Source organism: Cicer arietinum, chromosome 2, assembly GCF_000331145.2.
Source record: "Cicer arietinum cultivar CDC Frontier isolate Library 1 chromosome 2, Cicar.CDCFrontier_v2.0, whole genome shotgun sequence".
NCBI lineage: Eukaryota > Viridiplantae > Streptophyta > Magnoliopsida > Fabales > Fabaceae > Cicer > Cicer arietinum.
Genome location: NC_021161.2, coordinates 39,960,267 through 39,981,057, shown reverse-complemented (window position 1 = coordinate 39,981,057; position 20,791 = coordinate 39,960,267). Strand labels below are relative to the sequence as shown.

The following is a 20,791-nucleotide window of genomic DNA, read 5'->3' as shown; positions in this document are numbered from 1 at the left end:
AGATACTCGTCAACATCTACGTCTAAAAACATCATCTATATTCATTAAAGATTATACATGGTAATGGTGTGTGATTATATGTTTTGAACCATTTATTTATTTGTTGTCAAATTTCATAGAAAAGAAATCCAAAAAAAGAAAGTAAAAAGAAATGAGTTACTGAGGAATGATTCAAGATTCCAACACGTAACATAGAAAAACGGCTTTTATATTGTACCCCACATTTTGCATAAGCCACAACAGAAACAGAAACTGGTCCACATCATTTATCACTCACACTTTCCTTTACTCTTCAAAACTTCAACCACAACGCATTCTTCAACACCCTTCACTTCATTTCTCTTCCAAGTTCCAACACTTCTCTTTTACTATCATGTCAGCGCCGTGTACAACGGACTTAGCTCGAGCCGCGTCATGCCGCGACGGCGCAGCAGCGTCACACCTTAAAATAATCTCCCTGTTCGTCATCTTCATCACCAGCGCAGTCGGCATGTCAGCTCCCGTCCTACTAGCCCGTATTTTCCGGGGAAAACCGTTATACGAAAGAGCGTTAGTTTTAATAAAGTGTTTCGCGGCAGGCGTAATCCTCTCGACTTCCCTCGTCCACGTCCTCCCAGACGCGTACGCAGCACTGGCGGACTGCCACGTGGCGTCACGCCATCCCTGGAAGGATTTCCCGTTCTCGGGACTGGTGACTCTCATCGGTGCTATTCTGGCTCTGTTCGTGGACCTCGTGGCGAGTTCGCACGTGGGGCACGTGGGACACGCGCAGTACGCGCCTGTTGTGGCGGGTGAGAAGGAAATGAGCATTGAAATTGGAGGCGGTTATGAAGTGGAGAGTGAGAGAGGGGAAGGGGATGGGGAAGGGGAAGAATTAGTTAGGTTGAAACAGAGATTGGTTTCACAGGTTTTGGAAATTGGGATAATATTTCATTCGGTTATAATTGGAGTGACTATGGGTATGTCTCAAAATGTTTGCACTATTCGTCCTTTAGTTGCTGCTTTGGCTTTTCATCAAATTTTTGAAGGGATGGGTCTTGGTGGCTGCGTTGCTCAGGTTCATTTCTTGCTTCACTTCCTTTTTCTTTTGCTTCAAACTTATATTTAATTGACTTTATCAAATTCAACTTCAAACTTCTTAATGTCTTCAAATATGTTATTACTACTTTTGCTATTCAATTTCCTTATTGTTCACGTGAGACTGAGATCTTTTACAGTCACGAGTGCATCCAACTATATAAGATAGAGGGTCCATTTTGAAAAAGTTGTAGTTATATATTTGACTTAAGAAACATATATAGTGATTGCACTTAGTATATGTGACAAAAATTAATATTAAAAAGGTTAAATACCACTTTTGATCTCTTAACTTAATTTCAAGTTAGTGTTTTAGTCTTTTATTTTTTTTCTAATTTAGTTTTTTATTTTAATTGTAAGTGACAATTTGATCTTTTATATTTTAAAATGTCAACAATATTATCTTTTTTTATTTTATAAAAATTCAAAAATTCATTAAAATTTTCAAACAAAATTCATAAAATTAATTATACTTTGTAATATAAAACAAATTTAATCAAATTCGTAACTCAAATCTTCAAATAAACTCATATTTGTCATTCTTTATTTGATGTTGTTGGAGATGAAAATATGAGTCTATTTAAATATTTAAGTTATGAATTTGATGAAATTACATTATATTGAGGATGATAATTAGTTTTATGAGTTTTTTGATTTTTTACAAAAAGTAAGGATAATATTGTTGACGTTTAAAAACATAAAATATCAAATTGTCACTTAAAATTAAAATAAAAGACCAAATCGAAAAGAAAAAAAAATAAAGGATTCAAACATTAACTGAGATTAAGTTAAGGGACCACGAGTGGTATTTAGCCTATTAAAAAAATATAATGGCAATAGGATAACTACATCTTTCACACCTAACTTTTTTTTAAATGTTTGGTAGACACTTAAAATTCCCATCTTGAGAGTGATAAAATTAGATATGTGAGATGTGATATGATTGAAAGAGAAATAAAAAAAAATAAAGTATTGAATGAATGTTAAAATATATAAATATAAGAATTGAATTCTTTTAGTCTCACTAATCCATTTTAAACGAATTAAATTATTGCTTGATATGTAACTGAGTGGTGCAATAAACTAACACTAACACTGTCGCTGTCGGTTATGTAGTAAGCAATTGAGGATTGTATATCACAATTTTATATTAATAGTAAGGGAAATGCTCACAATTGTTTAATACTCTCTCAGATATTAAATATAACAGAAAATTTGATAACAAAATGTCGATATATCTAATTTAAATATATTTCTCTTAAAATTATATTTAAGATAGGATAGGAAGCAACGTTAAATCCTATTTTGTTTATAGTACCTAGCTAGGTTGTGATATTTTTGGCTAGAAGATGCTAATTCGTACCATTTGGTATATAATTACAGGCAGGATTTAACTATAGAACAGTGGCGTACATGTGCTTCATGTTCTCAGTAACAACCCCAATGGGGATAATTTTGGGGATGGCATTATTCTCATTGACAGGGTATGATGATAGTAATCCAAATGCCTTAATCATAGAAGGGTTACTAGGTTCAATATCTTCAGGAATTCTTATTTACATGGCACTTGTTGATCTCATAGCAGCTGATTTCTTTCACAACAAACTTATGAACTCTGATCCACGCTTGAAAAAGGCTTCTTTTGTTGCCTTAACTATGGGTTCTGCTTCTATGTCTATTCTAGCCCTTTGGGCTTGAATAATATTTTTTGTACCTTGTAGCTCAAATGTCAAAAATTGGTATTTAAAAGTATCAACAAAGAAAAGGAAAAAGAACGCAAATGAAAATTGAAATGTAATATCAAGGTTCTGTTTAGCCACATACATAGTAGCAAGTTTTTTTTTTCTTTTTTTTCTTTTTGAAAAAGCTAAAAGGTAATAGGAAGTACCTCTCATATTGTACATAATTACATATAATTATAGTGAAACATAAAAGACTTTTAAAAAAAAAAAAATAACTAGAAGTTTTTATATATGAAGCTTATCAAATTTCCATAATTGTATACAATTCAAAAAGAGAAAGAAGTGGGAAAACAACATAATTGAAGCCAAACATATTCCAAAAATAGTAAATAATTTTGTATTTCTCATAATATTTAACTTATTAAATAATTATGATATAGATTATTTAAAATAAATTTTTAACTTATTATTAAAATTTAAATTAAATTAAATTGAGTACAAAACAAAAATTATGAAAATGTTCGTATAGGGTTGCTAAAACTTCTTTATATAAAATTTAAAATTTATTAGTAAGACTGATAAATTATATATATTGCTCATAATTTATAAAAATTATTTCATTAGATATTTAAAAATAATAATTCAAAATTAAAAATATTGATTAGTAGTAAATTATTTACTTAAGAGTTTTTCTTTGCTACGGCTAATGTAAAATAAAAGAGTTTCACTTGTGAGTGTAAAAAAAAATTATTGTCAATTTAATACAAATTACATCATTTTAAAATAACAATAACTTTAAAGTTTAATTATCGTACATTATTATTATAAAAAGATTTATATTATTAATACATCATAATTATTTGTTAATATAAGTTATAGACCGTATATATGAATTAAATTCATAATAAATTTTGATACAAGATTAGGGTAAAATGTTTTTTATTATCAATCCATCACAAACTATATTATTTATATAACTTTTTAATTAATTATAATTAAAGTTAATCTTCTTTAATGATCCAACAGAGGCAGAGGGAGAGGAGGACCTTCCTCCAAGTTATAGATTCATTGGAGTTATAGATAATTAATTATTATATAATCTTATGATTATTTATTTATTAAATATTTTTTACACAATAATGCAGTTAAATATTTATTTTGTTATTCATTTTTATTTTTGAATGTGTCTTTTATTAATTAATTGAATATTCAAATGTGTTTTCGGTGAATCAATATATTTTATAAAATTATTAACAATAAAGATATTTAATAACATGTTTATTTTTTATATATTCAAAGATTATGATTATTGCAACTCACATGTTTAGGTAACTAAAATGACTCTCCGATATTGTGATTGTGGTTGAACAATTATAATTTATTAAAAAAAAATTTAAAAATTAAAAATTAATAAGACATATAAATTAAATACTTACAAAATATGACTTGATCGATAATATAAAATATTTATTCAAAAAATATATTAATTGAATAAAAAAAGGTGTGGAGCTATCTGAAAATGATTTTGAAAAAGCTGGATGTCATGCTACATATCGCAAGCGTAGTGGAGAATATAGAGGAATGCCACTAAGTCCCAAAGCAGTTTAAAGTGTCACTTTCTTGTCTTATTAAAACATCTTATTTTCATCATTTAATTTGCTTCATCAACTTTTGGTAAAAGTGTATACAAAGATTCCACTATAACTCACTAATTAAGAATGTTTTTTAAAAGATAAATTGGTTGAATTTTATCTGGGATCCTATGATCTTGATCCCCAGTGGCACATGTCTTTATCTAGGCATAAAGTAAAATGTATTTATTATTTTCTTCCATTTCCTTAACATTCCAATTATCTTCTACGACATTGGAGAGACTTATGAAAACTTTAGTTAAATAAATCGCAGATTTCAATTAAATAAAAAACATAAGCAAAGATGATGCAGAAAAAAAAAATGCATGGAAGAAAAACCGTACACGTATCTTCGTTAATGAAATCCACTTTATAATATAATACGTTGCGTTGCACAATCAAAATGTATTGTGTATCTTTTTTTATAACAAGTGCTTTAATATTTGATTTTTTTTAGGGTCACGTCTAGCCTGGTCTTGTAATTCAATATGACCATGGTGTGGTGGTGCTGAAAATGATAAAATGTCATGTCACGTAGCAGAAAAGGACCAACTGTTTCCCTCCATCTCACAATGTCACATAAAAAAAAAAATTGTCTCAAACTAAATAGTTATTCACAATTTTAAATATTTATTTATGATTATTATATACACAATTATTATTATATTTTATATTTAAAAATATTAAAAAAATTAATAATTAAACTGCGTTGTTTGATAAAATAATTTTTTTTCCTACTAATTATTATATTTTTTAATATGTATAAAAATCTTAAAAGATACTTTTTGTATAATGTAGAGACTTTTACAATTGGTATATATTACACTCTAAAGAGAAATTACCGTAGTTTCTGAAGTAGCTATTTGTCGCATCTATAATACATAGATACAAATATGATATCCTATCGGGTATTGGTAAGATTACGTGATATGATAATTATAAAAAATTAAGGTACATCTATGTCAATAAAAAATATTATTTTTAATATAATTTAAATAAGAATTAAATTATTTAATTCACAATATAAAATTACAATAAAAAATTAAAAAATCATAAATTTAATCAATTACATAACTCAAATTTAAAATAATATTATATTAATGTATATCAAAAAATCAATTTTATTTGCTTAAAAATAATAACGGGAAACAGTACTCATAATATAGTATGAATAATGTACCTGGGAAGTACATGATACTTCATTGTTTTAGAAGGATCCATATTTTATAGTGTAGGATATTTGAAAACACTTTTATATACTTCCTCCGTTTTTAATTATAAGCATCTGTTAACAAAAAAATATTCTTATATAAAAATTTCTATAAAAATTACTAAATGCATTTATTATTCTTTTCTAAGTCTATCACTATTAATATTATTAATTTATCTTATATATTAAAAATTAACATTAAAAACATCTATTTATAATGGACAATTTAGTAAAATTCACACATAAAATATACACATTAATTATACTATTAATTTTTGTTAATATGTAAAACATCTAATTACTGCTTATAAAAAAGAACAAAGGGCTATGTGTTGAGACAAAAATCTTTTTTATGTATGTTTTAATGACAATAAACCTTATGAAATAAATGATTAAGTTTTATGAATGGTGGTCTACTAATGATTGCACTTGAGTTTTGTTTAAAGAACATGAATTGCATAAGTGAACAAACAAGAAGTCATTCTCTTCATTAAAATGCATAAGTATCTAATCAATAATGAAATAATCTCAACAAGAATGCATCATATATCAATCATTCAAGAGAATGATTATTACATCTTCAAGATATCATCTTCACGAAAAAGATGATCAAATGCATTCATACAACAACAAATGATCATATACTATGCTATAAATCAGAAGCAAAATAATTTGAAATAAGCAAGATCAAATATCAAAAACGAAGAATGTTCTGGTTATTAAACAGAAAAGAAGAACAGTCTTGACAGCATTCTGAAAAACGAAGATAATTCTTGACAGCATTTTGAAAATCCAAGAACATTCTTGTTTACAAAGAACAAAATCTTCTTTAAATCAAGATTGATTTGGGCTACAAAAATACATCAATCTACATTACAAATCACCAGTATTCATTACGAATGACTGGACGTAACCTGAATCAGTTGAACCTGGATATATCTCTGTGTGATATTTCTTCCCTTATCTATATTTATTTCTAGTCTTTTGATTATCAAATTAAATAGATAGATTAAATTGTGTATTTTTCATTAACCAATAACATTCTCCGTTTTCTATTTTCATAACTAACATTAATCTTGAGTTAAATTATTTAAGTTTTAATAGAAAATTTTAAAAAGGTGAAATCACAATTTAAACCCCCCTTTCTTGTGATCGACATTGCTACTTCATTATGATGCATAGGTACAAATACAATACCGGTAACAAGTACGAGATACAATATTTTATAAAAATAATCAAAGTACAAGTATGTAATATCCCACTTTTTCGGAACGTGAACTAACAACACCCTCTTTCTCTCTCTCTCTCTCTCTCTCTATATATATATATATATATATATATATATATATATATATATATATATATATATTTCCTTTTTGAAAACAAAATCATCTTAAAATACTTGTTTACTTTAAAATCAAATAATAATTTTACGTGCATACTTCATAAAATAAAGAATCAGACTAGTAGCAGTTACAACAAATAAATCTAATGCATAAAATAAAAGTAAACTCATAAAGCAATAATTTTGGCCTTTTAATACCCAAAAACAAATTCTAGTTGGTCACACGTGAGGTAACAATGTCGATTTACAAGGAAGGGGAGGTTTGAATCTTAAATGTACCCATTTAAAAATTCCTGAAAAATCTAAAGATTTAACTCAAGAATGATCTTGGTTAAGAAAACAGAAAACATAGAACGTTCTTGGTTTTAACTAGAAAACGGAGAATGTTATTGGTTAGTTAAAATCAGTAATTCATTTTATGTATTTAAGTTGATAATCAATCAGACTAAAAGTAAAAAGATAAGAGAAGATATACCACACAAGGATATATCCTGGTTCACCCAACCCAGGTTACATTTAGTCCTCACAACCGTGAGATTTTTCACAAAGTGTTCAAAACAAAGAACCTTCTTGATTTTACAGCACCTAGCTCAGATCAACCTTGACCTGTTAAGAAGTTAAAATATTTCTATCTATAAAGGAGTTCAATCAGGTCACCTATCAACCTTGGTAGGAGTTCTTGCAATCTACCCAAACTATACTAAACTCTTATAGTTCAAGTTTTACAATAATGATGAGATTGTTTTGTTAGAATCGGAGAAGGCTCAACACTTGTTTGAGTTCTGCTTATTTGACAGAAAAATACATGAGAATGATTCTAAGAATTGAATGGAAAAAATCAGAACTGATTCAATGTTTGTGAGTGAGAGAAATTCAAGTATGATTGAGATGAGTAATGAACTGCTTAGTATTTGAAGCTGTGATTTCTTCTTAAGTATTGACTTTCCTTTTATAGTCTTTTAGGACATTTAATAATAGTCAAAAGAGTTGTTGGTAGTGCTCTGTCAGTTTTGACCAAAACCAATATATATAAATAAAAATATTTCAGCCTTTGAACACTTTATAAATATGTTTGACTTGACGTTTTTCTTCGTTCTTAATCATATTTATTTTGTATTTAATGATCCTTTACACCTCATATATATTTGTTGATGATATTGATTCAATCTGGAGATTTTATTTTGTCAAAATAGCTTCGAGAATCATGATAGTTTGCTGGAGAATGATGTTGAGAATTCTGGAGACTGATGATCATTCTGAAGACTGGTATGAACATTCTGGAGATTGATATGATCATTATGGAGACTGATCTGATCATTATGGAGACTGATCTGATCATTATGGAGACTGATCTGATCATTCTGGAGATAGATCTGATCATTCTTGGAGACTGATGATCATTCTGGAGACTAATGAGAACTTTATGCAGATTGATGTTATCATTCTGAAGATTAATGTTTAACATGTTGGAGAATGATGTTAGCATGCTGGAGATTAATGTCAACATGCTGGAGAATGATATTAGCATGACATAGATTAATGTTAACATGTTGGAGAATGATCAGAATACTGTCAAGAATGTTATTCTTTCTTGACAGTCAAGCTGGAGAAAGTTCAGATATGTTTGGTCTTGCTAATTCGTTATCTTCTCTCTTTGTGATTCAAGTAGTTTCTTTGAATCTGATCATCTCAGTTTATTCCTTGCCAAGTGGTGATGATATAGATGTAAAATTCAGATGCTAAAACTTCTTTTACTAATGGAGATTGATTGATTTTGGAGCTGTGATGATCATTGTTGAAACTAGAGAACATTCTCCGTTTTCCAGATTTTGTTAAGAATGTTCATCATTCTTGTTTGTTCAGTTTCTTGCCTTTTTATGTTGATTTCTTTGTTTTATTTAAATCATATCTTTAAATTAATACACTCAAAAGCACAAGTTAAATTAACATAATATTTAGAATCATAATTAAGATTCTTAATTAACTTTTTGTTTGTTTTCATCAAAACATTAAATTGAGATTTTGTCTCAACAATCTCCCCCTTTTGATGATGACAAACCTGTTAATTTAGATTTTAATTTTGATTCTAATTTTAATCATAGAGAGCTTAAAAATTCCCCCTCATAATATGCTTCAGTTTTTGAACCAACATAAAATCTACACATAAATTCTAAAATAATTATCCCCTTTGTCAACACAAAAAAGTTGGGGAAAACAAAGGAAATGTATACTACACATAGAAAATAACGAGTCGACTCTAGTTTTAAGAAAAGTAACATTTTCTAAAAAAATCTCCCTTAATATTTTGAAATGGATATCCCTCCAAATTCCAAAACACAAGTAAGATAAGATGAATGTGAATATGATCATGCTTACCAGTAAAAAATAGATCCATTTTTCATTTTTAAAACTAGAGATAGTGAGTGCATATAGGGAAGCAAAAATAAGATGAATGTGACAACATGTCAAATATAATTTTTCTCTTTACAAAATATTCTTATGCTAATAAAGTTTGTGTTTTTCAAAACTAATTTTTTGAAACGATCAAAGACATTTGTGTTGAGACAAACTCTCTATTTTAAAGTTTTGATGAAAATAAACAAAGGTTAATTAAGAATGTTAATTATGATTCTAAATGTTATGTTAATTTAACTTGTGTTCTTGAGTGGTTTTAATTAAGAGCAGAATCAAGCAAATACAAGAAAAGACAACAACAAGATCATTCTGCATCATAAACAGAGAATGATCTTCAGCTTCACCGAACTATCTATCACAGCATGTTGTTCAAAATTTATCTACATCGTTATCAAAGAATCTGCTCTGGAAATCATTCATATCTAACAAGTACATGACAAGGAACAAGTACAAATAATCCAGACTCAAAAAGGATATTTGATCGCAAAGATCAAAGAGTTTAAACATGGACAAAAGTCATGACGGCTTAAGAACTCCAAAATTCAAATGTCAAGAAAACTTGATCAAACTGGGTATATGACAAGACAAGAACAAAAGAAATACAGAACATTCAAAACGGGAACTCCAGAATGATTATTGAAGCTCAAGAACGTTCAAACTGATAAAACCAAGAACGTTAATCATTCTCCGTTTTCTGCACATCAACAGCAGCCTTGCATCCTCTCTGTTTCAGTCTGCAATTCGATTCAAATCTTCTCCAACCTCCTCTAGCTTCACTCAAGACTCAAGACAAATAATGTACCATCCAAGATCAGTGAAGAAATGTCAAAGAAAGGACAGAAGTGCTTTCAATGCTAAAACATCAAAAGTCAAAAAGCTGTTTTCAAAGCAACATTATTTTTATTCTAAAAATAATGTTTTAGTCAAAAAAGCATGGCCTCTCCAACAGCTATTTCGTACATCTCCAGCCTATAAATAGAAGGCCATTATCTCAGTTCTAAGCAAGAAATTCAAGTGCCAAGTAATCAACATTATACAATCACACTTAAGCTTGAAATTCTGCAAAACAGAGGAAACACTACATTCTGCAAATTCGCGAAAAAAAAAAAGCCACTGCTGCTCATTCATATATCAGTTGCGAAATTGTCATTAGATACTCTGTAAAGAATCTATTCTCAAACAAGAGTTGAGTAATATCAGATTCTGTCAAATTCAATCATTTGTAAAAACTCAAACTATAAGAGTTTCTTTATAGTTTGTTTAAGATTGCTTCCTATCAAGGTTAGATAGGAATTGTGATTGCTTTCTGGGTGGAAAGTAATTAAGAAAGAAATAGATCAAGGTTGATTTATTCTAGGTGTTGTAAGATTAAGAAGGTTCTTCATTTTAAACACTTAGTGGAAAATCTCACAGTGTGAGGACTGGACGTAACCCACGTTGGGTGAACCAGGATAAATCTTTGTGTGGTATTCTCTTTCCTTTCTCCTTCTTTAGTATACTGCATTAATCATTTGAGATAAAATATAAACTAATTTTCTGCTAATTAAAGAACGTTCTCTGCTTTATAACATAAACCAAGAACGTTCTCCGTATTCTGTTTCATAACCAAGATCATTCTTGAGTTATTTTCTTAAGTTTTAACAGGAATTTTTAAAAGGTGCATTTACAATTCAAACCCCCCTTTCTTGTAAATCAACATTGTTACTTCAATTTGTTCACATAAAAAAATGCTTTTAAGAACATAAGGAAGAGAATTTGTAGAAAATGATTTGAGTTCCGTGAATGAATTAAGAAGTAATCATGATCAGGATATACCTTGATAAGATCCAAAGAAACACTTGAATTAGACAAGAGTAAAATGTGAATATGTGCTTCTTCTAAAGTGAAACTTGAATATCATTTATGTATTTCAAAGGCAAATCAACCATTGTAATTACTTTTCCAACAGCAGCTTTGGTACCATATCCTTCCAATTAGTTTTTATCATTCTCCAGCTTTTCTAAGGAGAATGAAACGAAGATTGTTTCTCAATCTCGGTTTCCTTGGAAGCATTATCTTGCTGTTGTCCAGAATGTTCTTCTTCTTCATCATCCTTTGATTTGTTAATGTTTCCAAAGGTTATAGACACTCCAAATTTTTGTAATGAGAGGAGTCATCATACTTTTCAATTCTTGTGTATTGAGCATGTCTTTTCTATGTATCAATGTTCTTTCTTGATTGTTGGATGATGTTACTACATCATGAGTTAGTAATAATTTTTGTACCCATATTTGTTTGAGTCCTTGATGGTTAGTATATCTTATTTTAGAAGATTTTTTAAAACTTGATCTCTTTTTAAAATAGCAAGTTGATTCGAAGTGACCATTTTTGGAACAATAGGAACACTTTGTTGTTGATCTTGGAAAGGGTTTCGAAATATGCGTTTTAAACAACTTTGAACTTGATTTTGATGAAATTCCATATCGTTCTCCCTTTTTCAAACTTTTTGGAGAAAGTTCTGTTATTGTTCCAGAACATTCTCCGTTTTGAGAACAACCTGGAGAACGTTCTCCTTTCTGCATATTTTTCAAAATTGGTTCAACTTTATTTGCAAAACGATATTTCCCTTTAAAAAACCTTTTGCTTTTAATCTTTTCATCTATTTTCTTAAAGTAGCAAGAAAATTCAAAATGTCCAAGTTTCTTACAATATGAGCATTTGGTTTTGTATTTATCCTCTTTTCTTTCCGAAACAAAAAAAGGTTTCATATATTTTTGTTTTTTGAGTTTTATCAAAACCAAGACCAGCTTTATCAAATATTCCACTTGAGATCCCATGATTTTTTTGAAAGGTTTCAGTAGTTCTAATAAAGTTTGACAAAGTCATTTTTAAGAAGTTCAACTTCTACTTTAAGGAGAACGTTCTTCTTTTGAATCGTAGAACAATCTTGATTTTCAGATTCATTATTTTCCTTAAAATAAGATTCATGCATGTTCTGAATGATGTTTTTTAATTCATCAATCATAACACGAGCTTTCTCTTTTTCCTTTTTTTCTTTTAATACTTGATCCTTTAAAGAACTACATTTTAGAACAAGCATATTTGAATCATTAAGTAAGCGATCAAAATATTTTTCAATTTGTTCACATAAAAGACATGGTTCAGAATTTATTACCTCTTTCTCTTCAGTATCTGCCATTAAACATAAGTTGGCTTCTTCAGGTTCATCTGCTTCTGATTCATCATAATCATCCTAGGTCACCATCATGGATTTTTTCTTGAAATGGAACTTTTTTGGTGCTCTTTTGTTCAATGGACATTAAGTTTTATAATCTCCTTGTTTATTGCATCTAAAACATGTGATTTGACTTTTGTCTTCCTCTATTTTGAAGTTTTCCTTTTGATTTAAAAGTCCTTTTTTGATATGGTCCCTTCTTCTCAACATTCTCTATATCTTTTTTGTAAGAAGAATTATTTCTTCATCAACATCTTCTTTTTCGATTTCTTCTGAGTCCTCATCTGAAATTTCTTGAGATATTTTCAAAGTTATTGTTTTGCCCTTTTTGATTGGTCTGTCTTCTTATAGCAGCACTTCATGTGCTCGTAATGTTTCAATCAGTTCCTCCAGTCCGAGTACGTCAAGATTCTTGATCTAGCTTATGGTTGTCACCATTGATCTCCATATTATTGGAAGACATCTCATGATTTTTCTAAATCTATCTTGTACGCAGTGTGTATTCCCTAAGGAGTGCATTTCATTTAGGTTGTGAATCATGAGTACATATGATCAATGGTTTCTCCTTCATTCATTTCAAAGAGTTCAAACTTTCTTATGCCTATGTTAATCCTTGTTTCTTTCACATGGCTTGTTCCTTCGTGATGACTTTGCAATGTGTCTCATACTTCTTTAGCAATTTTGCATTCATAAACTCTTTCGCTTTCTTCCCTACTTAAAGCACAAGATAAAAATAGTTGAGCTTTTGAATTTAGAAGTACCTTAGATTTTTCTTTTGTTGTCCAATTTGCTTTTTTCGTTTCAGCAGAGGTGGAATCATTTTGGTCGACTCTTGGTATGAAATACCCATATGTAATGATGCGCCAAAATCCTGTATCTTGAGATTTTAGGAACAACTGCATTTTTCTTTTCCAAAAATAGTAGTTTGTGCCATCAAAGTAAAGTGGTCTGTATGATGACCCTTCTTTAGCAATGTACATATCTTTTGACATTTTTCTTCTAGATCTTTTTCTCTAACACTTGTTAGGTGTTCAACTTTATAGCCAAACTTTGATGTCAATTGAAGTAACAATGTTGATTTACAAGGAAAGGGGTTTGAATTGTAAGTGTACCTATTTAAAAATTCTTGAAAATTCTAAAGATTTAACTCAAGAATGATCTTGGTTAAGAAAGCAGAAAATGGAGAACGTTCTTGGTTTTAACCAGAAAACGGAGAATGTTCTTGGTTAGTTAAAATCAGTAATTCAGTTTATGTATTTAAGTTGATAATCAATCAGACTGAAAGTAAATAGATAAGGGAAGAGATTATACTGAAGTAACAATGTCAATTATAAGGAAGAGAGGTTTGAATTATAATTGCCCCTTTTAAAAATTCCTGTTTAAAACTGAAAATTCAACTCAAGATTGATCTTGGTTATAACAAAGATTGATCTTTGTTAGTAAAAAACAACAATATCAATGTTATCAATATATACTCTGATTTTAAAGCATAAAATAAATAGAGATAGAGATAGAGAGATGACATAAGGATATATCCTGGTTCACCCAACCCGGATTACGTTCAATCCTCACAACCGTAAGATTTTCCACTAAGTGTTTAAAACAAAGAACCTTTTTGGTTTTACAACACCTAGTTTAGATCAACCTTGATCTGCTACAAAGTTAAAATCTTTCCACCCAGAAAGGAGTTCAATCAAGTCACATATCAACCTTGATAGGATTTCTTACAATCTACCCAAACTATACTAAACTCATATAGTTTGAGTTTTACAATAATGATGAGATTGTTTTTGTTATAATCTAAGATGTCTCAACTCTTGTTTGATATATGATTCTTTGACAGAGAAAAACACGAGAATGATTCTAGGAATCGAATGGGAAAAATCAGAACTGATTCAATGTATGTGAGTGAGAGAAATTCAAGTATGATTGAAATGAGTAATTGATTTCTTAGTACTTGAAGCTCTGATTTGTTCTTCATTGTGGAACTTTATTTATAGGGTTCAAGAGAGCTTTAGGACAGCTCACACATCTGTTGAAAAAGAGTCAGCTGTCATAAAGGAGTGGTTGGATAAAGTCAGTCATAAAGCATGAGTGATTATGCTGAATCCAGGAACGTTCTTGACATCCAAGATCGTTCTTCGAATTGGTTGATGATGAGCTGACTTGTACTTGTGGTTATGTGAGTTGTCTAAGTTGAGTGCTTGCTTTTCAGTCACGTGTGTAGATCTAGAAAAGTACAATCAGTAGTGTACTTTACAGCTAGTAGCTTTGTACATGCACTTGCCTCATTTGAAGAATGATCTTGTTTTATACTTTTAATGAAACATGTCTTTCATTCTTTGAATTCTGGAACAAATATGACTTAGATTGATCCTTGCTTATTCTAGATGAAGATATGAGATGAATAAGGTTTCCAGGATCCAATCTTTCACAAGGAAACTGATTATTCTTGTTTATGCCATAAACGAAGATCGTTCTTCGTTTCGTTCTTCGTTTCTCAGCAATAAGTCAAGATCGATCTTCATTTCACTGTTTTCTGCTTTCTTGATTTTAATGAGTTCTGCTTTGTATGCTTTGATACCTATCTTGTTTAATTCATTCAAATGCACATGTTAAATACCAAAACATTTAGAATCATAATTAGAATTCTTAATTAACCTTTTGTTTAGTTATCATCAAAATATTAAATTGAGATTTTGTCTCAACATATACCACACAATGATATATCCTTGTTCACCCAACTAGAGTTAGGTCCAGTCCTCACAATTGTGAGATTTTCCACTAAGTGTTCAAAACAAAAAACCTTCTTGGTTATACAACACCTAGCTCAGATCAACCTTGATCTGTTACAAATTTAAAACCTTTCCACCCAAAAAGGAGTTCAATCAGGTCACCTATCAACCTTGATAGGAGTTCTTGCAATCTACCCAAACTATACTAAACTCTTATAATTAGAGTTTTACAATAATGAGGAGACTGTTTTGTTAGAATTTGAGAAGGCTCAATACTTGTTTGAGTTCTGATTCTTTGACAAAAAAATACACGAGAATGATTCTAAGAATCGAATGGAAAAAGTCAGAACTGATTCAATGTATGTGAGTGAGAGAAATTCAAGTATGATTGAAATGAGTAATGAATTGCTTAAGACTTGAAGCTCTGATTTCTTCTTGAGCATTGGCATTCTTTTTATAGGCTTTTAAGACATTTAATAATGGTCAAAAGAGCTGTTGGTAGTGCTCTGTTAGTTTTGACCATAACCAATATATACAAATTAAAATATTCCATCCTTTGAACACTTTATGAAATCTGTTTGACTGGGCGATTTTCTTCGTTCTTGATTAGATTTCTTTTGTGTTTAATGATCTTTTATACCTCATATATATTTGTTGATGATATTGCTTCAAATTGGAGATTTTATTATGTCAGAACATCTTTGAGAATGATGATAGTGTGCTGGAGTATGATGTTCATAATTCTGGATACTAGTCTGAACATTCTAGAGACTGATATGATCATTCTGGAGATAGATCTAATCATTCTGGAGACAGATCTAATCATTCTGAAGACTGATGAGAGCTTTTTGCAGATTGATGTTATCATTCTGATGATTGATGTTTAACATGTTGGAGAATGATGTTAGCATGCTGGAGAATAATGTCAACACGCTGGAGAATGATGTTAGCATACTGGAGATTAATGTTAACATGCTGGAGAATGATCAAAATATTGTCAAGAATGTTCTTCGTTCTTGACAGTCAAGCTGGAGAAGGTTCAGATATGTTTGGTCTTGCTAATGTGTGATCTTCTCTCTTTGTGACTTGAGTAGTTTCTTTAAATTTGATCATCTCAGTTTGTTCCTTGCCAAGTGTTGATGATATGATGTAAAATCTAGAGGCTAAAACTTCTTTTAATTAATGAAGATTGATTGATTTTGGAGCTGTGATGGTCATTCTTGAAGTTGGAGAACATTATTCGTTTTCCAGATTTTGTTAAGAATGTTCTCCATTCTTATTTGTTCAGATTCTTGCCTTTTTATGCTGATTACGTTGCTTTGTTTAAATCCGATCTTTGAATTAACACACTCAAAAGCACAAGTTAAATTAACATAATATTTAGACTCATAATTACATTCTTAATTAACTTTTTGTTTGTTTTCATCAAAACATTAAATTGAGATTTTGTCTCAATAACACGCTTATGAAAAAATCTCCCAACAAGTCTAACATAAAAAATAAAGTATATCAGAACCTTCAATTGTATGCTACCGTGCTTCCTTAGATCTTCATCAACTAAGAGGATGGCTTAAACAAATATTATCTCTTAAACAAATATGGAACCACTACTGAGTGATTGACTAATTGAACGGATATGAAATGACTACCAAATATAGAATCACTACCGAATATGGAACAACTACTGAATATGGAATGCTCACTGAATGATTGCCTAATTGATAGAATCTAAAATAGGAAATAATATTATTAATATAATAATAATAAATAATATTAATAAATAATCAAATATATATAGGTCGGTCTATCAGGCCTAATAGGCTTTTTTATAAGCCTAAGCCTGACCTATTTAAATAAATAGGCTTTAAAAATATCCTGAACCTAGCCTTTTTATTAAATAGGCCAGGTCAGGCCAGACCATAAGTAGGCCAGGCCATAGGCCCCTAATGGACGGCCTAGCCTATTCCCATCCCTATCCTTGATTAAGTAGAGATTTTTCGTAGTTTTTGCGTTGTTTTGGTTTTTTAGTCAATTGTTGAATTTTTTTGAGAAATCAACATGATATATGTGGAGTATTTTAGTCATATGTGGAGTTGAATATGTCCAAATGGAGTCACATAAAGTGCAAATGAAAAGCTAAGATTCATAGCCACAACTTTCATGAAGACACATGTACCAAATTGATCTATGTGGAGTAAAAGTTAGACAACAGGTGTTGTGCGCTGGAGCGTAAATACTTGCACATGAGGGACATTTCTACCATACTTTGACAATTTGCTTCTTTCCAGAAATGTTGCAGTGCTCCAGGCTTGCGCTAGGACGCATGACGCGCTGTAGAACACATAAAAATGTGTTTTTCTCACTTTCTAGAGATCTTTTTGGCTATTTTGAAGTTTGAAAACTTGTGCCCTAGTAGAGAAATTTAGAGGATGTTGGTCCTACCATCATTGAAGGAGTTTTACCAAGAACAATTCATGAATCTTTCTTGTAATTCTTATTTAATCTTTATCTTTTGTATCTTTGTCATGAGTATAGTGCAATCCTTGAATTCGACATTTGGTACTACTATTTTATTATAACTTGTAATGATTCAAGACACTTGCTCAAACATTTTCATATACACACCACATATATACTTTTCAACAGTATGACTCCAGCCTATATGCAAGTGCAAATGATAATGGAATATCACATCCTCTACAAGAGCATTGTAGGTTCTTCCAAGCAACACCACTACCACAGCCTCCCTACAAAGATATGTAGACTCTAACCAATTATAGACCACCATTCAATTATGAATGTATGAATGTAGACACATTGTTAATTAATCACTAATATTATACAAGATTAAATTATTAACAACCGCATATGTGCGTTTTAAGAAATCACCATAGCATGTGAAACACAACAATTATAACAATGAGAACGATAAATCACTCACAATTACATGTTAACAAAATATTTATTTTGACAAAAATAAATAAACATTTCAACATATTATACACATAATAGCACATGTACAAGAATAAATCACATAGTCATGCAAGGAAATAAAAGGAAAGGCGTTTTTACCTTTTTTTTAGTGTTGTTCTTAAAATTCTTAAGCAACGTGATTTCTCCGACAACGTTCTACACCTTCACATTAATAGTAATTAAGTTAGTATTTTTATTTTTCTTCAACTACTAACTCTTATTCCAAATAGTATTATAATACCGACTTAGTGATTTTATAGTCAAATTTTTAATGGTAAAATATCACTTAATTAGTTTTAATATTACCTCTATCTCTTTATTGACTAAATCACGAATATTAAGAAAGTTGATTATTTATTAAATTTGTTGACAATTTGTGTTGATTTTACCGATTTACCATGTAGGAAAGAAAATTAGTTTATATTTTTACTACGTGTTTATTGTAGATTGCATAAAAAGATATAACATAATTAGAGGTGTGTTTGGTAAATAAAAAATTAATGTAGTTGAAAAGCTGAAATAAGTCTTGTAACAAGAGACAACAAAAAATCTCAAAAGGGTCTTATACATAAAGAGAGCTTGTAAGTGTTAGGATATCACTAGTCGGAGATTCAATGGTAAAACATCCTTCTTAGGTATAAATAAGTGTTAACAATTTACTTATAAAATTTCTAATGGTTAAATCATATTTAATTAATATAAATAAGGCGTGAATGATCAATCATTAAATATTCAACGGTAAAATATTATTTAATTAGTATAAATAAGTCTTAATATTTTACTAATCGGAGATTCAATGGTAAAATCGTCCATCCTACCTCCTCTACGTTCTTGGTAACCCATGTTTATCTCACTAGAGTCTTTCAGTGGCATGTTTCGGTTCTCTTTCCCATTACTTAGGAAAAGTGAGCCACTGAAGATACTATCATTACCGTCTGGACAATTAGACATCCAATCCGTAATCGCAACGACTCAATTGCAAAAGTGGAGGTCTAGCAATTGAACTATATCCCCCAAGCCAAATTTATATAATTAAGTCGAAGCAGTTCACTTATTAGAGATCCAATAATAAAATTTTACTTAATTAGTATAAATAATTCTTAAAATGTTACTAATGGGAGATCCAATAATTCAATTGTACATAATTAATTAATATAGATAATTTTTATTATATCACTGTCAAAGATTAAACACTAAAATTATACTTAATTAGTATAAACAAGTCGTAACAATTTACTAATCAAAAGATCCAAGAGTTAAATCGTACTAAATTTGTATTAATATAAGTCTTCACAATTGACTAATCAAACATGCAATTGTTAAATCATACTCCATCTAGAAATAAATATAAGTAAAAATAATAGTTAAAAAATTGATGTATTTGATTAGTATTTAATTTGAATTCATCAATTTTTCAACTACCATTTATACTTTTACCTCGAATGGAATATTTAATTAGTTTAAATTATATGTAATTAATATAACATAATTAATAGTAATTAATCTTATATTAACTAACTATTTCATTAATATTTTTCTTAAATACTATCTTAAATATTAAATATTGTAATTTGAGATATATGTTGGTGGTCTAATTGGAATATATGTTTAAGTAGAAATGTAAATTTTTTTTATATATGACTTGTTTAGTAGGTAACAAGTGACCAATCTTGACCCTCACCTTTTTTAATTAATAGAACTATAAATTGTGTTAACTGGACCATGATGGTGCCATAGAGTAATGGGCACCATTCTATCCATGACCTTTTTTAGATCAAATCTTAAAGTCAAAAGATACTCACTCGATATTAATAGCTAGTTCGGCCATTAATAGGTAGTTCGCTATGGAGGAAAACTTTACCTTATTACCCACAATTATTTCCTACCCTACAATGAAATTTTAATTGCAATATGGAAAACTCAAATTTAAAATATGTTTTAGAAAAACTTCATTTTATGTTTTCGCAAAAATTTATATCTAATTTTTTTTAATATAAATACATATTCTAAAAAATTTGATATATTTAAAACATCAGTATAACAAAATTTAAATTTATGTTTTTCAAAATATAGATAAATTTTAAAAACTTGAAATTTAAATATTTTATGCAAATTAAATTTGAGTGTGCACAAAAAATTAGTGCAGTCCGGAGAGCTACCTTTGAGTTTTCTGGTTGTCTTGATGTTTTATTTATTTTTTTTTATTGAAAAAGTGTGTTTTTTATTTTTATTTTCCTTACAAAGAGTGTTTTGAGAAGAAAGTGGGAATGGAGTATAATTGAAGTCATATAGAGTAAAATTGAATAAAAAAAGTTGATGTATGGAGTAAAATTTAGTTAAAAATATTAATATATTTAATTTTAAAATTTAGATTAAATTCATCTTTTTTTTTTTTTTATCGATTTTTGTTTATGTTTTAAGACAGAGTAGTATTAATTATTTTTGTATTGTAAGCATTTTAAAATATTATCAACACACAAAACTGTAACATAAAAGTTTAACTATATAT

General features: G+C 29.3%; 1 protein-coding gene across 1 annotated transcript; it reads left to right on the top strand.

Annotated features, from left to right (window-relative positions):
• Window positions 1-239: 239 nt before the first annotated feature.
• Window positions 240-2,898, top strand: LOC101510655 (zinc transporter 6, chloroplastic). Its single transcript, XM_004490567.4, has 2 exons — window positions 240-1,057; window positions 2,461-2,898. Exons 1-2 carry the CDS (start codon window positions 374-376, stop codon window positions 2,773-2,775), a joined length of 999 nt encoding a protein of 332 aa, XP_004490624.1. The 5' UTR covers window positions 240-373; the 3' UTR covers window positions 2,776-2,898.
• Window positions 2,899-20,791: the final 17,893 nt, after the last annotated feature.

Excerpts from the sequence above, each read along its gene's own strand:
- LOC101510655 (XM_004490567.4), top strand. The coding sequence starts at position 374 with ATGTCAGCGCCGTGTACAACGGACTTAGCTCGAGCCGCGTCATGCCGC. Across the intron at positions 1,058-2,460 it reads TTGGTGGCTGCGTTGCTCAG|GCAGGATTTAACTATAGAAC; the intron begins GTTCATTTCTTG and ends ATATAATTACAG.